Source organism: Morus notabilis, unplaced genomic scaffold (genome assembly GCF_000414095.1).
Source record: "Morus notabilis unplaced genomic scaffold, ASM41409v2 Scaffold175, whole genome shotgun sequence".
NCBI lineage: Eukaryota > Viridiplantae > Streptophyta > Magnoliopsida > Rosales > Moraceae > Morus > Morus notabilis.
In genome coordinates, this window is record NW_010365332.1 from 13,848 (window position 1) to 38,429 (window position 24,582).

General features: G+C 32.5%; 3 protein-coding genes across 4 annotated transcripts; 1 reads left to right on the forward strand and 2 right to left on the reverse strand.

Annotated features, from left to right (window-relative positions):
* The first annotated feature begins 759 nt into the window (after nt 1-759).
* Nucleotides 760-2,468, forward strand: LOC21392924 (probable sarcosine oxidase). The gene has a single exon (XM_010107875.2). The coding sequence runs from the start codon at nt 962-964 to the stop codon at nt 2,195-2,197; it is 1,236 nt and encodes a 411-aa protein (XP_010106177.1). The 5' UTR covers nt 760-961; the 3' UTR covers nt 2,198-2,468.
* Nucleotides 2,469-9,949: 7,481 nt separating this feature from the next.
* On the reverse strand, nt 9,950-11,548 carry LOC21392925 (early nodulin-like protein 2). The gene is made up of 2 exons (XM_024172076.1): nt 11,296-11,548; nt 9,950-10,984 (listed from the first exon to the last, which is right to left on the reverse strand). Exons 1-2 carry the CDS (start codon nt 11,471-11,473, stop codon nt 10,041-10,043), a joined length of 1,122 nt encoding a protein of 373 aa, XP_024027844.1. The 5' UTR covers nt 11,474-11,548; the 3' UTR covers nt 9,950-10,040.
* A 7,513-nt stretch (nt 11,549-19,061) lies between these two features.
* LOC21392927 (protein DETOXIFICATION 19) lies at nt 19,062-23,479 on the reverse strand. Of its 2 annotated transcripts, XM_024172082.1 has the most exons (8): nt 23,432-23,479; nt 22,937-23,282; nt 21,636-22,180; nt 21,212-21,298; nt 21,057-21,113; nt 20,330-20,568; nt 20,101-20,219; nt 19,062-19,319 (listed from the first exon to the last, which is right to left on the reverse strand). In XM_024172082.1, exons 2-8 carry the CDS (start codon nt 23,195-23,197, stop codon nt 19,188-19,190), a joined length of 1,440 nt encoding a protein of 479 aa, XP_024027850.1. In that variant the 5' UTR covers nt 23,198-23,282; nt 23,432-23,479; the 3' UTR covers nt 19,062-19,187. The 2 variants fall into 2 exon arrangements, with proteins under 2 accessions (XP_024027850.1, XP_010106180.1); XM_010107878.2 differs by having other exon boundaries at nt 22,937-23,466.
* Between the last annotated feature and the right edge of the window lie 1,103 nt (nt 23,480-24,582).

Consider the following 24,582-nt stretch of genomic DNA (forward strand, 5'->3'; position numbering starts at 1 on the left):
CTTCAAACACAAGAAAGCATATCTAAAAAAACATAAAACACAAATAAAAAAATAACGGATACCAAAAAAACAAAAAATAACGCAAATTAAAACGATTGAAATATATAAGAAAAGAAAATCAAGGAAAAAAAAAAACAAAGGTAAATAAGAAACGACAATCCCTTTCTTATTCCCCTCTCTTGTTTATTTGTCTTTTGCCAAGCAGCTAGCCTTTTCTCTTTCATCTTTTTGAGCTCAAATTGCCACCATGACATCAATGTTTTGAGTGAGGGTTAGCTTGAGATAGTTCATTTTTAAGTGTGGGTAAAATGAAAAAACTATAAAATTTTAAAATTAATAATTTAAAGAGCCGTTCACTTTGTAAATTACACTCGAGTAAGCTCAATTTGAGTGTAAAATTAGACCAAGTTATGCGTTTTCTAAACACAACTCGAATTTCAAACTCGAGTAATAACTCGAGTTGGTGAGTTTCACTCACTCCTTATTTTTTCATTACTCAAATTTAGTTTTACAGTGCAGATTATACAGAAAAATACACTTTTTTATAATTAGAGTTTGGCTTTAGTACAAGTAAAAATACAAAACTCAAATTTTAATTATCAAATTAATCTTCTCCTAAATACTTAACTCAAAGTCTAAATTAAACTCAAATTTTTTTAACTGAAATTTACTTTCTTAACTTGAATTAATAAATTTAAATTAGTAAAATAAACACAAAACTCAATAGGAAAGCAGCCTCAATAGGAAAGCAGCCCCACTAGGCCCTTAGTACCTAGTGGCTTTGTCGGTTTGTCATTATTAAATGTAACTTTTTGTTTTGTTTTTGTTTTGTTTTATATAGAAACCCAAAATCTTCACTTTTACCATCATTAACAAGTAACAACCATAGCCCTCAGACTTAAACACCTCTTCTTTTGTCGTAATTTTTCAATCCAGAGTCGTATCCCACTCAGTAAAAGACATGGAACATTCCGGCGCCACCAAAGAAACGGAAACGACAAAAACGACAACGTACGACGTTATAGTGATCGGTGGCGGCGTCATGGGGAGCTCAACGGCGTACCAAACGGCCAAGCGTGGCTCAAAGACTCTCCTCCTCGAGCAGTTCGACTTCCTCCACCACCGTGGCTCCTCCCACGGCGAGTCACGTAACACACGCGCCGCCTACCCGGAGGATTACTACACCCCCTTGGTCCTCGAGTCCAACGCGCTCTGGCGACGCGCCGAGGCCGAAATCGGATACAAGGTATATTTCAAGGCCCACGGTCACCTCGACATGGGCCCGTCGGAGTCCGAAATTCTCCGGGCCGTGATCTCAACTTGCCGGAAACATTCTCTTTCTCACCGCTTGATGGACGGGCCGGAGGTTCTCCGGGAGTTCTCAGGCCGGATCCAGCTGCCGGAGAACTGGGCCGCGGTTTACACCGAGCACGGCGGGGCTATTAAGCCAACGAAGGCGGTTTCCATGTTTCAGACTCTCGCTTTGAAGAACGGCGCCGTTTTGAGGGATAATACGGAGGCGAAGGAGATTAAGAGAGGGGAAAACGGCGGTGTTTTGGTGGTTGCGGCTTCTGGGGAGGTTTTTAGTGGGAGGAAGTGTGTGGTGACGGCTGGCGCGTGGACGAAGAAGTTGGTCAAGACCGTTAGCGGGGTTGAAATTCCAATTCAGCCCCTGGAGACCGCAATTCACTATTGGAGGATTAGTGAGGGGCATAAAGGGCACTACGAGCTTAACGGCGAGGCAGGATTCCCAACATTCGATGACTATGGCGATCCGTTGATATACGGAACGCCGTCGTTTGAATTCCCCGGGTTGATAAAGGTCACCGTGCACGGCGGTCAAGGGTGTGACCCGGATGCACGGACGTGGGGCCCCGTGTCAATGTTGGAGCTGAGGGAGTGGATAGAGACAAGATTTGCGGGCCGGGTTGACCCGACCGGGCCGGTGAATACCATATTATGCATGTACTCAATGACGCCGGATGAAGATTTCGTGTTGGATTTCTTGGGAGGGGAGTTTGGGAAGGACTTAGTGGTCGGGGGCGGTTTTTCAGGCCACGGGTTCAAGATGGCCCCGGCCGTGGGGCGGGTCTTGGCAGACTTGGCTTTGAATGGGGTGACAGAAGGTGCAGAATTAGACAAGTTTCGGGTAAGGAGGTTTGAAGGGAATCCAAGAGGTAATTTTAAGGGATTTTGAATTTTGAGGACCATGCCAACTATATAGGAGGCTTAATAATGATCTTAGCGATCACTATTAAGAATCATGAATTACGATAAAAAATAATTTGGGCGAGTGATGTGAGTGTGAGAGATGGATATGTCCTGTAAATTTGCCTCTCTATGTTTAAGTGATTTTCTTTCCTAATAATGAAAATATGGATACATGTAATTTGAGGATATTTCATGCTTTTTTTTAGCAACTATTTGTTTCGATTAGGGGTGATAATTCATGTCACGTGTTGTGTTTTGATCGTTTCTTTTTAAATTTATAGTCAACCTAAACACGACCTGTGACACGAAATTTTTTAAAAACCGCAACACGAACACAACACTACCATTTTACGAATTGACACGACACGACATGAAAATAATTCATGACGCGAAATTGACCTGTAAATTTAAAATTGATACGAAAATTGTATTTTGCAACTTTACGGGTTTACGCTTTTTTTTTTAACAACTATTCGTTTCGGCGCTTTCATTAGCATTTTGCAGCATCGATCGGCCAATTTTGACAAGGATAGGATTGAGTGAAGATTAAAAGTGAAGCTGCCTAGAGGGCCATGAAAGATCAGTTTCAGAAAAAACGACCCCTTCCCCCGTAAAAAAAAAAAAAAAAAAAAGGCCCAAGTTTTGTTTGAAAATTTCTCAATTATCTAAAAAATATATCTCATTAGTTCCGTCAAATTGAACTAGAGTTGTATCGTAATTAACAAAAATATAAATTTAACAAAAGTTGAAAAATATTTTATAGTTCAAACGTCCATGATGATAAGGATATTGATAGATATATTTTAAAAGTTTGTATTTATCTTATAATTATTTATTTAGCTGATGTAATTGTAGATATAAATTTCTATTCATTAATAGAATGTTGTAGCATTTTTTCCAAAGTAAAAAAAAAAAAAAAAAAAACTATATGTTACTATTGACAGTATTTTTACTCCAATTTTTATTTCTAACTTTTTAATTTTATTCTTCCGCATTGTGCATCACGTAGCTAACATTTGGTACAAGATCAATATATGTAATAAAATAGAGAGAATTATTGAAATGGGTCTTAATTTGTACTTATTATATTTAATTAATATAATTATTTGATTAAAAAGATATTAATTAAAAGTAAGAATAAAAATTTAGATTCATGCACTCTAAAATGAAAAAAAAATGGTAGCATTGACAAATACTCTTTAAAAGTGTATGAGTCATAATTTGTACCTTTTACTCTTAATTCATAATATTTTTAGTCAAATAATTACACTAACAAAATGACATTTATCAAGAGTAGGAGATAAAGGTCCAAACTCATGTACTCTTAAGAGTAAATTTTTCATTTTTTTCAAAAAAAAAAAGATTTATGGCTTGTTCCTTATGTTGGATGAGGACATTCAAACGCGAAAAAAATGGATAATTTACCCTTGGGAGTATGAGTTCGGACTTTTACTCTCTTCTCTTGATAAATACTCTTTTGTTAGTGTAATTATTTTACTAAAAAGGTTATGAATAAAAAATAAAGAGTAAAAATCTTGACTCATGCACTTTTAAAGGGTATTTATCAAGATTATCCTTCAAACATCAAACGTATGCACTGTTCATTCCACCAATTCGAGTTTAGAATTCAGAATTGTACTACAGTAAAAAGCTCTCAGAAACAATCACATCTAACTTTTTTGCTACAGTAAAAAATTCTCACATAAAATCACATATAAACTCAAATTAACGAATTAAATGAGCCCTTAAAGGTGGCCCGTGGCCCATTTGTCCTCAACTACGTGGCAAATACAAGGCAAATTTATACACATTTCAACGAAAAATGCTATCAACGAAGAGATCAGTTTTTAATCGTAAAATTCAGCCAAAATCTCATTAGAATAAAAATATATATATATAATTTTTTTAATACAAATTTAATAGTTAAAAACAACACATTTTTTTAGTCATTTTTCATTACACGAGAAAAATCCAGATAAAAGATATGTAAAATTATGAGACTTTTTTTGGTAGTTTGTGAAAATAAATTACTAATAAATTTTTACATTTTATCAGTTAAATTTATATTAAAATTTGTATATTTTACATATTTATTTAATTTAATGTAGTTTTAATTAAATCAAACGTTTAAAAACTGAAATTATCGATATAGTGGACTCCCGAGAAATTCTCAAAATATATAATTGGCTTAAATAGTCTTGTGTCTGACGTCACCTTTTTCACTGAATTCATCTTATACTTTTCAGTCCTTGACGGTGACAAATAGAAGCCCCCTGCCACTCTATCATCTGCCACGACGTCCCTTATCCACAACGATTTATGACAATTTGGAAAACTTATAATGAGAATTTTCAAAATGTTATTGCGAAAAGGCAAATTTTTTTTTTTTGGAGCCACCTCATCGTATTTCTACTGAATTATTAGCTTGAAATGTTGCCATCAACACTGGTGTACAATGGACGTTTTGAGTAGACTTGTACATAAGGACTTGATGAAAATTGAGAGCTAGTTTAATTCGTTAATTTAAAATTTTAATTTGAGTTGAGATATAATTTTATATGAGAATTTTTTATTGTAATAAAAAGATTAGATGTGACTATTTTTAAGAATTTTTTATTATAATAAAACTCGAATCGGTAAAATAAACGAGACTTGAAATTGAATATATACTTTTCTTATTAATACCAAGTAAAACAATAGTGCTATAATAGTCTTTTGAAATATTGTCAAAGATAGTGAACTTGGTGACGTTGGTGATATTAGTAAGCATAATAGTTGTCCTTTTTAATTACTAGCAAAAAAAAAAAAAAAAAAAACAAGATGAGATGCCAAATAACCAGCTGGTTTGAAATTTCATTGGTGCATGACGAGTCTACTATATTGTTTGACTATGTCTTTAATGTTATGAAATGATACTTTAGGAATTTCTCCATCGGTGCATTTTCTAGTTTATGCAGCACAAAAGTTCCCAATTTTTTTTTGTTTTTGTTTTTATTTTGAAGAAAACGGATTGTTTTGACCCTTCAATTAGCTTTTTGTAGGATTAAGTAGGCACTAATTTCATACAAGCTTTAAGTAGCCACTTTTTTTTTTGTTTTTTGTTTTTTGTTTTTTTTTGTTTTGGTTGAATCCTTATTAGGTACGTAGCTTCTTGTAAGTTTCAAAGTGATACTTAATATTACTACTTGGAAGTCATAAAAGGCATTTTTCGGAAGATTGGTCCATCTCTAAATAATAATAAATTTCTTTTTTCTTCTTCTGAAAACAGTTCCGAAGAATGCCCTAAAAGAAAAAACCCTTAATTAAATAGCATTGGTACTGCATTATCATGCTATGAAAGTTCGGTAAATTCTACGATGCAATATAAGAAATATATTATTGAGAGTTCGCTTCGTTTAATGTTCGATCATATCGAAGAATGTCCCTGAAAAACAGCCTTTAAATTGAATTGGTATTGCATTATCACACTAATTAAAGTTTTGTAAATTCTTCGACGCTGTACAATCCATCTCAAAAGCTTAAGCTGTTAGGAGGTGAACCAACAATAATTTTATACTTTTAACACTCCTCCTCACGTGTGGACTGGATAACGGACAATCGTGTATCCAAAAATTAATTAGAAAGTCTAACACGTGAATATTTAAGCCCGAGATATATTAAATACCCAACACATGATGGCAATTTAAATGAAGATAAATAGTGTAATTACGGAAATTTAAACTCAAAACTCTCCGCTCTGATACCATGTTAGTTTACCAATTCATCCTAAAAGTTTTAGTTGTTAAGATGTGAGCCAATAGATGCAATATAAGAAATACATTATTGAGATTTCTCTACTTATTAAATCATATCATAATCATTAGAAAAAAAAATTAAGAAATTAATGGTCTATAACTGCATGATACTAAATAGCTTTTCTTTTTCTTTTTCTTTTCTTTTTTTTTTCTTTTCTAATATACCCCTATGACATAATGCTCCAAAGTGAGGCAAGGCAGTGGCGCATATCCGTGTAGGGAAAAAACTAGTTAGTCAATGTCGTAAACATGATAGTCCGTGACTTTATGTTGGACGTGGAAGCTTTTTAAAGGTTTGGTGTCTATTTGTCCTGATGATCAACTATTGCAAGCCATATCCAAAACAGATTGCGTTTTTCTAATCCTAAGCCATGGCATGTACGCTTGCCCCTCGGTCACTTTACGATCATCGCCTGTCTGTCGTGAGACAGAAATTATGCTTTGATCATCGTCTGTCTGTCGTGAGACTGAAATATTATGCTTTGATCATCGTCTGTCTGTCGTGAGACTGAAATTATGCTTTGATCATCGGTTAATCATATATGATTTGAACTAACGCTGATTATAAACTCGCTCGATATTAGTTGATAAAAGTAAGGATCCGATTTCTTTCCATTCTACTTAGTAGATTACTTAATATACGTTTGGTTCATGGATTAAAATCATGTGATTAGAACTATTTTTGATTTACGTGTATTTTTTGTAAGAGAAAACACTGTAGCGAACCATAAACTATGATTCAAATCATAATTTAAATCCTCAAATCAAACGTCAGTATCGTTGAGCTGAGAATATGAAAATGTCATTATTAACAAAAAAACATAATAAATAGCATTTTTATGAAATTAAAAGTAAGTAAATAGCAGTAAATAATTCCATAAAAAATAAACATGAATAAAATTACTAGATAATTAATGTATTTACTTTGTAAGTTTACTATTTATTAGAAGTAAATAAAAAATTTACTTGATAAATTTACTATTTATTGTTATTTTCTTCAAATACTTTCAAAACTTACTATTTACTTCAATTATTTACTATAAAAATGTTGGTTACTTCTTTCTAAGAAGAAATTCAAAAACTTAATAAAATAGGGTATATATGTTTGCCAAATTTTGATAAAGCGTAATCGGAAAGGAAAACAAAATTGAATGATCGTACCTTAATTATTCATGAAATAAAACTTATTATACGAACTTAATAATTATTAAATGTGAAAAAACGAAAGAAAATGAATGTTTTTTTTTTTAAATTTTCTAGGAAAGTAATGTAATGGAATTGATTGGTGATTTTACGTGTGTTTCAATTTTCATGGAGAAGCAAAAACTTACAGCTTATAATGAATTATGCGTGAAAATGACTCATCATCTGACGATTAAGTTTCTATTATATGTTTGGGTCAAAAGTTTAAGTGTTAAATTAAGTAATTTGCGTTTCCCTCTAAAAATGGAAGACCACTAATCTATATGCATCAGAAAAAACATAAAACAATTGTTGGCCAGCAATGTTTTGTTTGTTTGTTTGTTTTTTTCTTTTCTAATAAAGTTCCAAAATCATCACGCTAAGAAAATGAGCCATGATCATTTGTGCATATATATATATATATATATAGAATGATTTCTTCATGTTTAAGGAATAAGATCAATGAGATGTTGTACAATTCCGCCTCTAGCTTAATGGGGATCTTGCTTAATTACTTAATGACTTTTTTTTTTAAAATAATTTGAGTAAACAGTTTTATATATTTTCTTCTCTCCTTCTAACTTATATTATCTTTTCCTGTTTTTAGGAGGTGCATTCATCACAAAAAAATAAAAAGTTAGTTTGGTAATTGATATTGTAATTTTTTTTATTTTTTTGCTAAAAGATGTTCAAAATTCTTGCATTAGAATAATTGAATATGAACATGACTATGGTAACATAACAAAATTATTATTTTAAAAAATGAGGACTAAAGTTAATTAAGAGTGATCATTAATTAAAAATATGATAAGAAATTTTTAAGAACAATAATTAACTTAATCCTTCCATTTATAGTAAAATCAAACTGAATGTCTCTTTTTAATATAGTTTTGAAACTAGATTTTTTTTTTTTTCTTTTGAGATCTATAGTTTTGAGGTTTCCGGTTGGCTTTAAACGTGATAACTAAGGTACTTAATTCTTCTAGCACACATTTTTATTATTACGAAAATAGTAAAAAATAGGCTAATATGAAAAGCTTAAGAAAGTATATAGGTCAATTTTTAGTTATAGAAATTAATAGGTCATAACTTGTCAAGTTATGGTTCATAGCCAGACAAGTTATGGACAAAAACTGTGAATTATGGACAATAACTTGTCAAGTTATGATTTATAACCAGACAAGTTATGGACGAAAACAGTAATTTGGCCTATTTATTAGCTTATGTAAACTATTGGCCTATTAATTTTAATTCATCTCAAGTCTTGACCTATTTTTCTCTTTCTCTCTTTTTATTAACTCGTAAAAGTTAACATTTATTAAAAAAAAAGAAATAAAAGTAAATATTATCGGACAAATATATATATATATATATATATTGAGAAACATAGGAAAAAATATTTGATCACGGAATAGCAATTATCTTTTGGAAATCTGTCAATTTAATTTGTTATTACCAAATACGTTCACACCTATTCAAACACGAAAGATACAGATAAGACCTAGATCGTAAATAGCCTAATTGGAATTCTTTTTCTTTTTTTTTTTGAAGTTTTAATTCTTTGTTTACTTTCTGTAACTTACAGTTGTAAAACTATGAAATCTTCTAGAAAAAAGAAAGCATATTAACTATATATGGCGCATCCTCAAAAAGTAAATTAACGTTTTTTCAAAAGTTAAAAGAAATTAATGCAATATTACTTTTCAAGGGTTTTTCTTTTTTGATCACTCTCTATCAATTATACAATCTTTTGTTGTTAATTTATATTATATTCACACACACACACATATAAATATATATAAAGATATATGTGTTTCTCAAGTGCCTAAAGGCTCCACGTTGAGGCAATCCAGTCATAATCAGATAACTCTTAATTATTAGCCCATTAATAATAAAATCGGTAATTTATATTTGAAATTGTTCATATCTTTTTGCTAGTCAGAAATTGTCCATATTTTTTTATAACAATATTTTGCTTCTATATTTCTCTGTTTCTCAAATGTGGAACAAAGTGGCACACTCCCTAAGTTTTCTTTGTCCTTTTATTTTATTTCTATTTTATCGAATATTATTTTCTTCATCTAAAATACATGATATATATGTGTACTAATTGGAAGACTTTCCACTTGCATTAATGTTCACTTTGGTCCATGATGACCTAATTTAATAAAATCTAATCTTTATTTCTCTAAAAAAAGGAAAAATTACTTAACTTATATTTATATTTATAGTATATGGTTTGAATTTTTACCCATTATTCTTATTTAAAACCCTTTTAATTAATATAATTATTTCACTAAAAATCAGACTATTTGTGCACCAAACATAAAAAAATATACTATTTAAAGGAATATTTAACTTATTTTAAAAAAAAAATACTATTAATTTTTTATTTTATTTTATTTATTTAATAACGACAAACTGTGGACAATAATATATATATATATATTTGAAAAATGTGGACTATAATATTTATAACATATAAGATGAGAAATATGTAATATGTGTGTACATAAGTTACACGTGTCTGTAGTACCACATGTACAAATGTATTAAAAAAAGATCAGAAAGACAATATCTCAACGATGCATTTATTATTAAAAAATACATATGGTTTTATAACAAAGACAAAATGACATGAAAATAAGAAAGAATTCATAGAATCACACCTGAACACATCTATGCATCAATGTTCTAAAAATAAATTTAAAAACGAAAAAAGAAAAAAAAACTATAAACTCTATGTAAATTCACTCATGAAATTGCGTTATCAAAATAATAATAATAATAATAATAATAATAATAATCACACATGAAAAGCCCCTCTTCTCGCTAAAATTATTATTTGCCACTTTAGAAAATTATAGTCCAAAAGAGAACCAAAGGGACTAAAACTGCAAGGGAAGAAGACATGACCAACGGTGCTAGGGTCACGGCATTTGACTTCGTTGAGTTTTGGTTCTCAGAACCCGGTGCCGGCGAAGACTCACCTCCGGTCGGTGTCGGAGTCGGCTGCGCGGTCGACGGTGTCGTCGGAGAGGGTGATGAAGCCGGAGGAGGCGTCTCGGTTGTCGGAGACGGCGCGGGAGGAGATGACACCGGCGAGCTGGCCGGAGAATTGGTGGATGGCGATGGCGAAAATGGCAACGGAGCTTGCCCCGGTGATCCGGTCGGAGAATTTGAATACGGCGATGGCGAAAATGGCAACGGAGCTTGCCCCGGTGATCCGGTCGGAGAATTTGAAGACGGCGATGGCAAAAATGCCGACGGAGCTTGCACCGGTGATCCGGTCGGAGAATTTGAAGACGGCGATGGCAAAAATGCCGACGGAGCTTGCACCGGTGATCCCGTGGGAGAATTCCACGATGGCGAGGGCGATAATCCCGACGGAGCTGAAGCCGGTGACGTGGCCGGAGAATTGGACAACGGCGACGGAGTTATCGCCGAAGAACCGGTCGGAGCTTGAACCGGAGCTGTAGTTGGAGTGTTCGACGACGACGGAGACGGAGAGCTTGATGGTGAACTCGAAGGCACGGGAGCAGTCACCGGAGGATGAGCTCCGGCGGCCGGAGGAGTGTTAGGCTTCGGCCTGACGGCCAAAACGACGACGATGAGCTTCTGTCCCTTCTGGCAGCTTCCATATTTGCCACTGATGAAGAAGAAAGGGCCAGACCTGTCAAACTTGAACACGGAATCTCCATCTTCAAGTTTCTGAATAGGGTTTTTTGTGTTACAGTTGTTGTAGTCATCTTTGTTCACCACCAACACTGAGTCCGTGCCTTTCTTATACTTGAAATCTTAAACCAAAAAATTCAAAAAAAGAAGAAAAAAAAAAAAGAGTGATCAAACAAAAAATTGTTAAAAACTAAAAACAAAGCAATTTTATGTACAAATTTTGTTTTCTTAATATCAAATTATAACGGTTGCAGGGTTTAATCTAGCGCGATTGTTCTACTTCCAAATCAAACTTCTAATATTCATCAATGGATTCACCAAAAATTCTCAAATTTTTTTTTTTTTGTTTTTTCAATACAAATATACAATTTTCTGAATATTAGTTCGGTAGTTAAGTATATAATATAATGAGATTATAAACAAGTGTACTTACAAAGGGTGTCATTGGCTTGGAATCTGTTTCTTTCAGCCCAGTGATTGAAATTCTCAGAAGGGTTCAAAACCCAGCCATCACTTCCACCAACGTTGAATTTGTAAGCTTGAGAAGATGATAAAAAGCAAGAAAATAGTAACAGCACTGAAACCAACAAGAGAAATCTTTGAAACGCCATAAGAATATATAATATTACAGTGTAAATAATAAGAAGATGTGGTATATATGTATTGTGTATATATTAAGGAGAAAGAAAGTGGCTGAAAAGGAATACACCAGAAGATCCGAGACTAAAACAAGCTTATATAGAATATGAAGATTTTGATATATATATATTTTATATGGAAGCTTATTAAGGCTGGCCAAGAGAGCCGTTGCAAGGAAGGAAATACCGTGTGAATTACACAGGCTACTTTGTGTAACGTTTTGTTTTTTTAGTAGACTTTGATTTTTCTGACCCTCCTGCGTTAAATTTGCACGTGGAATGGCCTTTGTGACTCAACGGTTTTATTTGGGGGACTATTAATTGCAAATGCTTGGGTACTATAGTATTAAAGGTTTTTTTTTTTTCTTTTTTTTTTTTTTTTTTTTTCGCTGGGTTTGTTTTTTTTTTTTTTTTTTTTTTTTTTTTTTTTTCGCTGGGTTTGATTTTCTTTATATTTGTTTGTTTTATTTCATTGATATATAGGTCCAAAAGTCCATCATGATCGCTTGTCTACTATACAAGACTATTTGCATAATCTTTTTTTTAGCATTAAAAAAAAAAAAAAAAGGGATTGTAATCGTTGTTTCAATGCAATTCGACTACTAATTACGGCCTTCACGTGCTTTTTACGGAAATGGAGATTACTGTTTTTGTCTTTGAGAAAAATGAAAAATATTACCGTTTTTCTCTTTAAAGACAAAAAAATTAAAATCATTACAGTTTTTGTTTTAAAAGAAGCGTTTAGTCAGTGAATTCATGTCATGATTCGGATCGTAATTCATAGTTCGTTATAATATTTTTTTTACAAAAAACACACGTAAGTCGAGAATAATTTTGAATTATGATTCTAAATTCATGAACTAAACGTTCACTGAGTATCATGAAAAAAGAAATCTACAGTGCAAATTTTTCTCTGGTTTAAAATTCTTAGTTTTTATAGAGACGCAAATTTAATTTTTCTGATCTCTTGTTTTTCTTTTTTCCTCTCTCTCTCCTCTTAGCCATTACATCTTTTCTTCTGGTCCCCCTTAAATATATCAATCCTTTTCTGATCATTTTCTCAATTGAACATTAATTTATTATGTTAAGCAAAAGTAAAATCATAAAGACACACGCCATTTAATGGAAAGAAATTCTAATCAAATTAGTCAGTAAGAAAAATATAATGTATAAATAAGTCTGGTTTTAAAAGGAAAAAAAATATATATATATATAAATATGAATTTTTTCAATTTGTTTCCAATCTTGGATAATTAAAGTTTAAAATAGTAATTATTTCACAATAATTTGATTTTGGACAGGATTACGCTTCTTTCTTTTCTCCGACCCTTTGTTGGCTATTGGACCCCAACCCCAGATATGGAGCTCTAGGCCCCATGACAATGAGCATGTTGTGGTGTCCCGAAGGTTTTTGCCGGTCTCGTTGTGGCGCTTCTCAGCAGTGGAGTTGCGTGAGTCTTCACTAATTTATCTTCTGTGATCATATTGGCTAGCTTATCGTTGGTGATCTTGTCTGTGTGGCTTAAGAATTTATCTTGTTGTAGGTTTTATTTTAATGTAATAAAGACGATATTGATTTCATCGTTTTTATGTCTATGTGTGTTAATTTTTGTAGTGCTTATAGTTTCATTGTGTAATAACAAAAGAAGTTGCCTTACCCTTTTATGGTGGTGGCTATTCTAGTTTGATAGGCTTTGATTCCATGCAGTATTGTGAGTAATCATAGTGCTTTAGGTCTTTGGATCTCGCTTGATTGTGCTTATTCATCGACTGTAGTGGTTCTGATGAAAGAGCCTTTATCATGCTCTATCTTTATGTGCCGAATTGGATTTTTATTTTTAGATCTCGATATATTTGTTCGCTTCTACAGTTCATATGAACTTACTGGTAGATCCGGTCATTATTCGAGGTCGAATACCCTTGTACTTTGTGGTTATTCACATTTTGATTAATTTTTGTATCCCTATTTTTTGGAATGATATATCCTTTAAAAAAGAGAATATTTTTTCCTCAAACATCCTTTTCAAAGCCTCATTAGACTTGTTGGTCTAATGAGGAGGTTGGGAAGGGTTTTAAGTGAGAATTGTTGGTTTGATCTCACATCTGGAATATATATTTATTTTTTTATTACAGACATAGCAAACAACACGAGCTTTTCCCTTTTTTTTGTTGTTGTTGTTGTTGTAAACCTAGATGTGGTTTTGAGTCCTTACACATAATAAATAATAAATAGAATAACAAATAATGGGAATCCAAAATATATTCTCATGTATTTTTTCTTAATCAAACAAATTCATATGATAAAAAAAAAAGTCAAATTAACCAGGTTAGCTGCCTATTGAGCATGATAACATAGAAAACAGATGTTTTTGAATGGTTATTTGGTCTAGAGCGACCATAACACGGGCGTGTGGGCCATATCTTACTCATGTTATGAGAAGAAGACTATCACGATGTGATACGAGCATAATTTAAGAGTCTGTTTAGTTTGCTGATTTGAGTTTTTAATTCAAGTTAAAATGTGATTTTATATGAGAGCCTTTTATTGTAGCAAAAAAGTTAGATGTGATTGTTTCTGAGAGCTTTTTACTATAGCAAAACTCGAATCGGTGAAATAAACGGGACCTAAATATAACACAACCCACTGAGTGCAAAGAGCATAACTATAACTTGTAGATTAAAAATTAACCATTGTTCACTTGCATATATTAACATTCAATAACGTCTAATAAATATATGTAGATTTCCTACACAAGAACTTATTTTATTTTTATTCATAATGATATATTTTTTCCTTTAATTTATATTATGTCAGACATAATACGGACAAAAGTTTCTACGAGATACACAAGATGTTTTGAGTTTTGGACAGGCACTAACACGACATGGAGTGCTCATAGGTCGAATGCGGAACAAACCACATTACATGAGCCTAAATTTTACAGATCGATCATTGCATTACACGATTGACATTTCTATTTTAAAGCTCTTGATTAAGAAAAAAAAAAAAACTAGAAACGTGGGAATTTTTCGGAAGGGCTTCTCCGCAACTGTTGTGTCCAGCTCACTTATGGAGTGGGCCCCAAGCCCAACTAGATATTGAGGCCCACTTGATTTGAGTCTTTGGAGGACCCAAACTCATGCCCACTTATCCATGAATCCAAAAAAATATCATTAGCCATTAACCTACGTTAATCTCTCAGTTAATGTTAATTGATGTGAAAACCTTTTGAATAAAAAAAATTTTAATTTACATATCACCTACGTTAATAAAAAAAAAAAAGGTTGGGATTTTAGAATTGGTCTCCGACGTATCATTCATATATATATATATATATATATATATTAATTACATCAATCTTTGTTTGTATTAGTATATATTATAATTAAGGAAGCATGTGTATCTCAAACTTTGACAAACTTAACTTTGACATCCTTGTAGTGACAACCTTATAGACTTATAGTGTGTTTGGTAGGGTGGAAAAGAGAGAGGAAAGAAAAAAGATGAAGGATTTTGTAGAGGAAAATGAAATTTTAAGTTGTTTGGTAGAGAAGAAATGGGAAGGAAAGAAAATGAAAATCTATGGGGCCTACCAATTTTTAATCATTCCAACTTTAGGAAGAAAAGAAGAGGGAAAAAGTTGACAAAAAATGAGATGTAAAATAACAATTTTAACCTTCGCCATTCATTATATTTTTATTTGTATTGCGATATTATTGTAAAATATCTTAAATTTGACATTTTCTTTTCATTTTTCTTTCCCTTCTACCAAACAACATGAGAGAAAACCATTTCACTTCCTTCACCTATGTATTTTACTTCTCTTTCCTTACTCTTTTCTATCCATCCTACTAAACATAACAAATCTCCTGAATTTTTCCCTTGGAAGGGAATTAATCCTCTGTATTTTCAATGATACAAAATTTTGAGCCTGCGGTTTTTATACAAAATTTAAGTATAATTATGTCTAACTGGCAAAATAATCTTAAAAGTAGTCATCGACACAGAACTTAATTTGCATCCTAAAAACAAATACCAATATACTTATCAAATATTTTATAAGAAGTAATCAAAAGGTGACTTTTGGATGACACAAAAAACAATAGAAGAAAGAACTCACACATAGATTATTATATATAACAACAAACGTGTATATATATATATATATTTTTATTTTATTTTATTTTATTATTATTATTTTTTTTAAACGAGCAAACTCCAACCCTTCAGAATCTTTGTTCAGATAATGTAGACACATAAATTAAGCAGACAATTATGTGAATAATTTCCTTGATGATCACTGGCTCTGGCCATGTTTGTTGACGCGAGCAAACGGCCAGCAAAAAAAGCAAACAATTTTCGAGCACAGAGGTTCACATTGTTCCCTGCAGTGCGAAGGAGATGAGGTTGCTCCAACAGCCATGCACTTGTTCATGCAGTCTCCGAAACATGGCTCCTCAATGCGGTACCGGATGGATTCTCCGATCTCCATCGACGCGAACAGCACCATTGTCCCGAGGAGGAACGTCGCCAATGCCATCTTTCTTGACACCATTTTTCTTTTTCCTTTCTTTTCTCGCTAGCCAAACAGCACGATCCCCCCCCTTGTGCGGCTTTGTAAGTGGTATATATATAGATATACACACAAAACACAGACCAACTAGGCTGGGAAAAGGGCTGGTTAGGCCTTAATTTGTAAATAATGAAACTTTGTTTATGACAATGAAGGATCAAAGTTTGGTAAATTTCTTGGAGACTTTAGGGTTTTATATGTGTATATGCTTGAACGGCTAAGGTATAATTTTGTGGTTAAGAGTTAATTTTGCATGAGCCAACGGTGGTAAATAAGAGTCAAAGTCAATACCAGCTCAAGGGTGAGGCCATTCAAACTGCCTAAGGCCTCCCTTAAGTCAAGGACCCTTATTATTATAATTAACAAATTTCTGTTAATTACACCTCAAAAAATGTTAAACATATTAATTAGTTTTCTTTTCTTAAAAAAATAAAAATCTTATTGCTTACCTGTTTGTTTCTCAATATTTATTTTTAGCGTTTCAAACGTCTCTTGTAACATATTTGATATTTCATTGACTTGTATTCCTTTTTTTTGGAATAAAGGAAAAAAATCACTTAATTTTGCTATAATTACAGAACATATGCACTTAATTTTTATTCCTACAATTGAATAATTTCCTTTCACTTTGTTCTTAATCACGCAATCTCTAAAAAGAGGTCTTTTCATGACGAGTTGAAAAACAATAGCGTATCAATGTTTTATTTTTTTTTTCTTCTCTTTACTATTATATGATCTTATTATATATACATGGTTGTCATTCTTAACAAGAATTCTTAGGGCTAGTTTTATTATTAAAGTTATTTTAGTAAATTTAGACAATGACATGACAACAGAAGTAGCTGTATAAAAACAATCCACTTCTCAAATTCTGTTTTATAACAGCAGTTTTTAAAAGCTATTGGACAAAAGTAAGATTTACTAAACACTTTACCTGTTGTAACTTTAAAAAAAAGAAGCTAAAAACACCTCTAAAAGTTTGTTAATAATTTTTTATTTATTTATTATGCTAGGGTTTTTTACTTACATTTTTAGTAATAAGATGTCTTATAAACTATGAAAGAAACTTACCAAAAAAAAAAAAGATTGAAAAAACTAACTGAATCACTTACAAGATATCTTTAAAAGTTTTTAAAAATGAAAAGAAAAGATACAGTTGTATAAGTAATAACTAATTGGGGCATTTAGTACGTTTGCCCTTTCTACTTATAGACTCGGGCAATAAAAAAAAAAAAAAAAAAAACTTGTTAAATGGCTAAGTATCAATTCCCCAACTCTAAAAGAGAAAAATCAATGAAGTGAGGTACAATACAACAATTTAGCAAATTGAAGGGATGGATTTTTAAAACTAAAAATTGAGAGGATAAATTGTCAAAATGCGAAATGTTTTAGAGTCAAAATTGTGTAAAAAATTCTATCTGATTGAGTCCCACATCTATAGAAAAGATATATGTAATAATTGGTTTCACTATTTAAGGCCTCGTTCATTTCACCGATTCGAGTTTTTAGTTTTAAGTTTCTACAGTAAAAAGCTCTTAGAAAATGTCACATCTAATTTTTTCTGCTACAGTGAAATGCTCTTATAAAATGTCACATCTCAATTCAAATTGAAAACTCAAATCCGCGAAGTGAACGATGCTTAAAAGTTAAAAAAGATGCAAATATAATTATTTAAAACGTCTACTTAAAATTGTGATCTAGCTTTTTAATCACATTGAGTAGTCAAAAGATTCCTATGGTTGGAGTCAACGAGTCGTCAAACAATTCATATGATTGTAGTCAAACAGTTCATATGATTGGAGTCAAACAATTAATATATTTAGCAAATGCCAGATATGTGATTAGTAGCAGGGCATAATTTATTTTGAGAAAAATTATTCAAACAAAAAGTTAATATGAGAAAAGAAAAAAGAATTTTTGCTTACTGGATCGTCCTAGATTTACATATCAATGGATGTTCATGGAATCCAGCAAGAAAAATGAAAAGCTCCCAAAGAGAAATTGCTCTGTGATCTTAGGACCTAAGTTTTATAGATAACTTTTTGTCAAGTCAGAACGAAGTGTGCGAAGAATTACGTGTATTTTAAAGTGTAAAAAATTTATAACTTAGACTTTAAAATGATGTTAAATCCTGGCATTTTCTCATTCGGAGAAAAAAAAAATGACTTTGAAAACAAATGTAAACATAAAAAAATAAAAAATAAAAAATAAAATAAAAGCATCACTCCACCCTAGAGGGTCAGGTACGGTTATTTTTTTAGGAAAGAAATTTTTGTAATTGATTTGATTTTTGATTTATAAAATCAATTTGTATATTTATTGAAAATTTGTATGTTTGTAGTAATATGCTTAATTTTGTGATTATTTTGGTGTGTAGTGTGGGTAAATTGTTGAGATAATCAATCAATATTAGAAAAATTATAAGGGAGTTTTGTGAAATAAAAATAATACATTTTTGTTATTAGAGTGAAAACCATTGTAATAAGTTGTTAAAAAAAATCATTTTTGTCATATCTATCTATTCAAAAAATAAACTCCAAAAAAGAATTGTTATTCTTCAGGAAAAAATGTGTAGCAATCATTTAAAAAGATGTAGGATTTGTTTTATTAGCAATTTTTGAAAGAAAAAAAAGGATATTTTAGTTATTATATAAAATAAGGGATCAGAAATTGTATTTTGATAAACATAAGAGCTATTTTTGTAATTTATTCATTGTATTTAAACTACAATAAGATGTGAGAGAGTACATGTAAGCCTCATTCATTTTACCGATTTGAGTTTTCAGTTTTAAGTTTCTACAGTAAAAAGCTCTAAAAAAATATCACATTAACTTTTTCTGCTACAGTGAAAAGATATCAGAAAATGTCACATCTCAGCTCGAATTAAAAACTCGAATCCGCGAATTGAACGAGGCCGTAGACTCTTGCTGAGATTTAATAAGAGCGTTTGAATTTTACCTACCATACACTTTCTCATATATATATATATATATTAAAAAAAATCATTATTGTTAAACAAAATCTTCTCTTTGGGACATGGTCTAGAAAAGCAGTATGTATGTATGTATGTATGTTGTTTAAGAGCTTATCCCTTTAATATGCTTGAAATTTATTCAAGCCAAAAGTGGATCTCCTTTCTCATTATTTTCATCCAGCTGCAATTTGGTCCATTTTGTGCGCAGTGTTATCAACATTAGTGTCGCAGCTTGGCAGGAGAGACCACAGATCAAACCTATCCACAATCCCTGTTCCAAAACAAGAGATAAAAATCGGCAAAACTAACTCATAAAAAGCTAATTAGATGCAAATATCGGTACTATTGAAAATGACATATATGATATGTTATTCTATTATGTACTCAATGTATAATGCTATTTCAAATGTTATATATCTATTTTTTGTCATAATTATGAGCTCTTAAGCTTGTAAAAGTGAATTTTTAATTTTAAAATGATTCGAATATGATAATGCTGCAATGACAAAGGGAAAAGTCGAAAGTATGTCAACTCAATAACAACCAAATGTAAAAATTTGACATATGTTATACTTGGGGGCCAAATTTGACACCAAATTTAGCGTATGTCAAATTTTAACACGAAAAATAACATTACGTTAATAGAGAGTGGTTCTCCTATTCAAATGTTAAAATTTGACGTTAACATACTAATCTAAATCAGTATTAGAGATGCTCTATTATCACTCTGCACATTTCCAATAGGGGAATGAGAGATTATTCTTTTAGCTATATGGCTTTCTTTAGTGGCGGAGCCAGCCTTTCACTTCAGTGGGGGTGTATATTAAATTTTTTTTAATAAATTATCTTAGTGACGGCATATAAGAAAATATATTTATTTTAGTGGGGGCATATATTATTTCAATGGGGGTTTAAGTGTAAAATTTTAAAATTTTTAAAAGTAATATTTTTTTTCCAAAAAATTTAAGTGGGACGGTAGCCTCCACTGAGCTGTACTTAAATCCGCCACTGTCTGTCTTTCTTGATAGGTGATGAAAAGAAATATGGCACACCTTGGCATATAGGTTCAACTTAAATGCAAGGATGGCTGCAACGGTCATGCCGACGAAGTAGAACATGGCGAAGTTCACGTACACGGCTATGTGCTGCCAACCGCAGCCTCTAGCCACACCTAAATTTGAGACATTAAAAGAGAACTTGAGGGAAATAAAGAAAAGGAAAGGGTTAACCTGAAAGCATATTGCTGTTAAAATGTTGAATAGTCTTGATTTTTATGGCAACCTGATAAGACACCCTGAAAGGAATCAAGGATTATTGACAATGCAAGCAGGGGTGTCATTGAAGCAAATGAGTTTCTTATTTCTTGACTGTCACTGAAGGACCTGGCCCACAGGTCGTGGCCGAATCCTAAAGCCAAAATGACTATGACGGCGAGGAATCCTGAGAGCTTGAGGGAGACAAACATTGCGCTCTTAGCTCGGTCTGGATAGCCTGCGCCTAACTCGTTCGACACCCTTGTGCTGCCACAATAAACGTTCTTCATTTCAGCAATATGAAGCAGAATGCCGGAATGTTGTTGTTAAAAGAACAGAAAGAACTCTAAAAAAGGCCTTGTTTGGTGAGACGGAATCTGGAGATGAGAATGTATCATGTAAGGGTCCGTTTAGTTCGCTGATTCAAGTTTAGATGTGACTTTATGTGAGAGCTTTTTACTGTAGCAAAAAAAAAAAAATAAAATAAATGTGACTGTTTCTGAGAGCTTTTTACTGTAACAAAACTCAAATTCTAAACTCGAATCAGTGAAATGAACGGTCCTCTAACCCTCTAAATTTTGGAGGGACTGATATTGTGGATTCAGAATCCTACCTCAATTCCTTCCTCTAATCTCTTCTGCCAAAAAATCATAAGTACTAAAATCGATCTACTAGTCTTCGTACTCCCATTCTTTCTTCCACTTTTCCCTTCTATCAAACAAGGCCTGAAGGATTGTTAGTTTATAACTACAAACCTCGCTGTGGCGCTGAGACCGTACGTAACCATGTAAGCAATTGCTTCTGTGTTGACGCTGAAAAGATAATATATCCAAAGAAAATCACTTCAGTTGCCACAGAAATGAAAAGGTTAGAATGGATAAAATCATGGTGAACATGATGTGAAGCTTACCATATTGCAATTAGAGAAGTTGTTACTTCTGAGTTTGGCAAAAGTCCTGCTAAAACTACCAGAATCTCAAAAGCCCAGTACTCCAAGCTTAAAAACACCATGGATGTGAATGAATATAGATCAGATTCAGTTTGACATTTTTCACTATATCTTTTTAAAGTTAACAAGACAGGAATAGAGTTAAAGACATGTACAAATTAAATAGTTCAAAGTTTATGTTACAAAACTTAGTACTAAATATAAATGTACAAAAATTCATGAAGTATAAATCAAAGGAATACATTTCCTTGCTCTGCTCATTATTGGCTCATTGCCGGTTCTCCGATTGCGGGTTGAGATTGAGGCAACATTTCTTTTTCTTGGTCGCGAAGAAAAGAAAAGGGCACCAAAGAAAGAAACAATTATGAACAGTGTTACTGCTTACCATACCATAGCTGCGGAGGGAAGGGCAAGTTTCAAGTTTGTGAAGATGTAACAGAAGGATTCCGCTGAAAATCCTTGCCATGTCCGTCGAAAATCGCTCGATAACATCACGTAAAGGGCTAAAGCAATAAATGCGATCCACAATGTAATTGAGGCTGCAAGTGGAGCTCCTTTGTAACCAAGAGGTGTCAAATACACCAAACAATATGTAAGGCCAATATGAATGGCCAGTGGTATTGCTGAGAACAACACAAGAGGCCTCACAACTGATTGTGTCTGAAGAAACCTCAAGATGTTTTGGAGAAAACCATATGCAAATATGCCTGGAATCAAAAACTTCATATAGATTGCCGCGGTTTTCGCTATTTGAGGATCTTGGTGGATGAAGATCAGTATCGGTTCGGTGTAGAGCCAGAAGAAGGATATCGCGACTGAGAAGAGAGCAGACGTGATGCAGGCGGCTTGTAGATGAATCCCCAACATTTTGTACAACTTTGCGCCAAATCCTTGCCCGCAGAGCGTTTCAAGAGCTCCACTTAATCCAACCTGAATCAAGAATTCAAAATAATTTGAGAAAGTTAACAATTCTCGTGGAGGAAATTAATTAGCCTCGAAATGGTAGTTGAAAACACGTTTCATTAGCATGGCCCAAATCAGGTTTGGTGACATTATTTCTGTCATGGAATGGCCAAAATCTACATCATGTCATTTTTGCTTAACAGGAATACTGATAGGAACTGCAAAAGCAGTTTTGTTTTGGTTACAAATTATTTACAATATTAATGGTAATAATTTGCTTCAAATATATGTACGTATATATTCACCAAGGATGATAAAATCTTAAACAGTATCCCAGTCCTGAAGGCGCTATAAATTAAATAGGTCCCATATTCGGTACTTCCTTTGACTTTTTTTTATTAGTGTTTATTTTTCAAAATTAACCAGATTCAATGTTCATAGACTCTCTTTCATCATTAAATTAAAATTTCCAATTTCAGCATTTACGTAAGCCAATTGAACTCAATATGAAGCACTCAATTTCACAGATTAGGAGGGGGGAAAAAAAATCCTCATCTTCTGAACTTCTCAAATTCACAAGTTGTTTGTTTGTTTGTTTTTTTTTTTTTTTTTTTTTTTTTTTTTTGGGTTTTTCATAAACAAACTCAACAAATCTTGGATTCCAATCATGTTAAAACAGTGAGAACAACATATATGAAAATAGAGGCAATAACAAATTAGTATATTTCTCATATGATGTTTATGTAGTTAAGCGATATTTAAGGAGAGAATATTATCATATACCATTAAAGCGATGCCGGTGACCGTTGCCCACGAGTTGGCGAGGGTGGCGCCGGCGAGCTCAAGGCGGCCAAGGTGGCCAGCGAACATGACAGAAACCAAAGTGATCAAATAGTAGAAAACGTTGGTCAGAATCATAGGCAGAGAAAACAAAACCTGTGTTTTTGCCTCCTCTTTGTCCAACACTTTGTTCCACCATTTCTGTCCTTCCTCATCTCCATGCCTAACACGTTCCTCTAATAACTCTACTTCGCTTGTTGCCATCTCTCTCTCTCTCTCTCTCTCCTCTCTCTCTCTCTCTCTCTACTTCTTCTTCCTTATCTTATGTTGCACCAGCTAGTATATTGTCCTAGAACAATAGGTGATACTCGGTAGCAATCTTAAAGTAGTAATAAACAAAAGCTATTGTACAATTTTGTAGGTCTCAGTAGTGTTGAAATTTTAGATGTGCCGTCAATGATCGTTTGAAAAAATTAAATTTATACCTGTTGTTTATACCTGTTGTTTGAATCTGTCTGTCCGAACCCGAAAATGATATTAAACGAGCTTCAAGCAGGTCCTAGTTGCCTGAAACCCGGTCAGGCTGGCTGAATAATATATATATATTATATAATGTTGGTGATTAATTGTATTATGTATATAAATAATTATTAAGTTATTTATTGTAAAAATTATATAAAAACTATAATTAAGATTAAAAATTTAAAATTAACACACACTATTAAGTATTAACATAAATCAATTCAAAAAATTAGCCATTGATCGGGCTTCGGGCAAATCAAGTTGGAATTCGGGTCTGAGGAAAAAAAAAATAAAAAAAAAAATCGACGGTTGGGAGCTTTGGTTCAGCAATGAACTTCTGCGATATTGATTTTTCTCAAATAGCCTAAGAAAGTACTTGAACGGGCGGCCTTAAGTGCCTTGCCCGCAGAGCCTGAAAAATTTAGATTTTGGACAGATCTGTCAGCCTAAAGTTTCAACACTAAGTCGCAGTGAAGACGGGAAAATAAAATAGAAAGAAGGTGTTGCTTTTATATATGTCATGTGGACTAAAAGTTTTTTGGCCATTAGGACCATTAGGATAGATAGTCTTCTCTCTCACTTCAAAACTTGAACGGCTCAAATTAAATTAAGTATTGGAAGTTTTTGTGAACATGAAATGTTGCGTGTGTATGTATGTGTGTGTGTGTATATATATATATATATATATATATATATATATATATATACACACACACTATTTGTATGTATGTGATCAAACAAGATTCATTTTCAAGATGGGGGAAAGTATAAACTATGTAGTTGGTGATTAGGCCCATTATATCAACTCTGACAAAGTAGTTCCATATATTTTGGCGCTTTAAGAAAAACATAATAGGAGTTTCTGACGGACACAATAGTATAGTATAGTCTATGTTTTTGAACGTTATATTATGAAAATTAATATTAAAATAAAAAAATATGCAATATATATAAATATATATGCTTGTGAGTTTTTCCATACTCTATCAATTATTCTCAAAAAAAAAAAAAAAAAGAAGAAAAATGTATAACATGAAGAATTGACAATTGTGTCATAAATAATTGAGAGAGAAAAGCATATCCCAGTGACTGGTCCAAAAGAACCAACCGCTCCAAATGCGTCCCGT

Coding starts and splice junctions, on each gene's coding strand:
- LOC21392924 (XM_010107875.2), top strand. CDS start 962: ATGGAACATTCCGGCGCCACCAAAGAAACGGAAACGACAAAAACGACA.
- LOC21392925 (XM_024172076.1), bottom strand. CDS start 11,473: ATGGCGTTTCAAAGATTTCTCTTGTTGGTTTCAGTGCTGTTACTATTT. Junction 10,985..11,295: donor CCAAGCCAATGACACCCTTT/GTAAGTACACTT, acceptor TTTTGGTTTAAG/ATTTCAAGTATAAGAAAGGC.
- LOC21392927 (XM_024172082.1), bottom strand. CDS start 23,197: ATGGCAACAAGCGAAGTAGAGTTATTAGAGGAACGTGTTAGGCATGGA. Junction 22,181..22,936: donor TCACCGGCATCGCTTTAATG/GTATATGATAAT, acceptor TTCTTGATTCAG/GTTGGATTAAGTGGAGCTCT. Junction 20,569..21,056: donor GGTCTCAGCGCCACAGCGAG/GTTTGTAGTTAT, acceptor TTATTGTGGCAG/CACAAGGGTGTCGAACGAGT.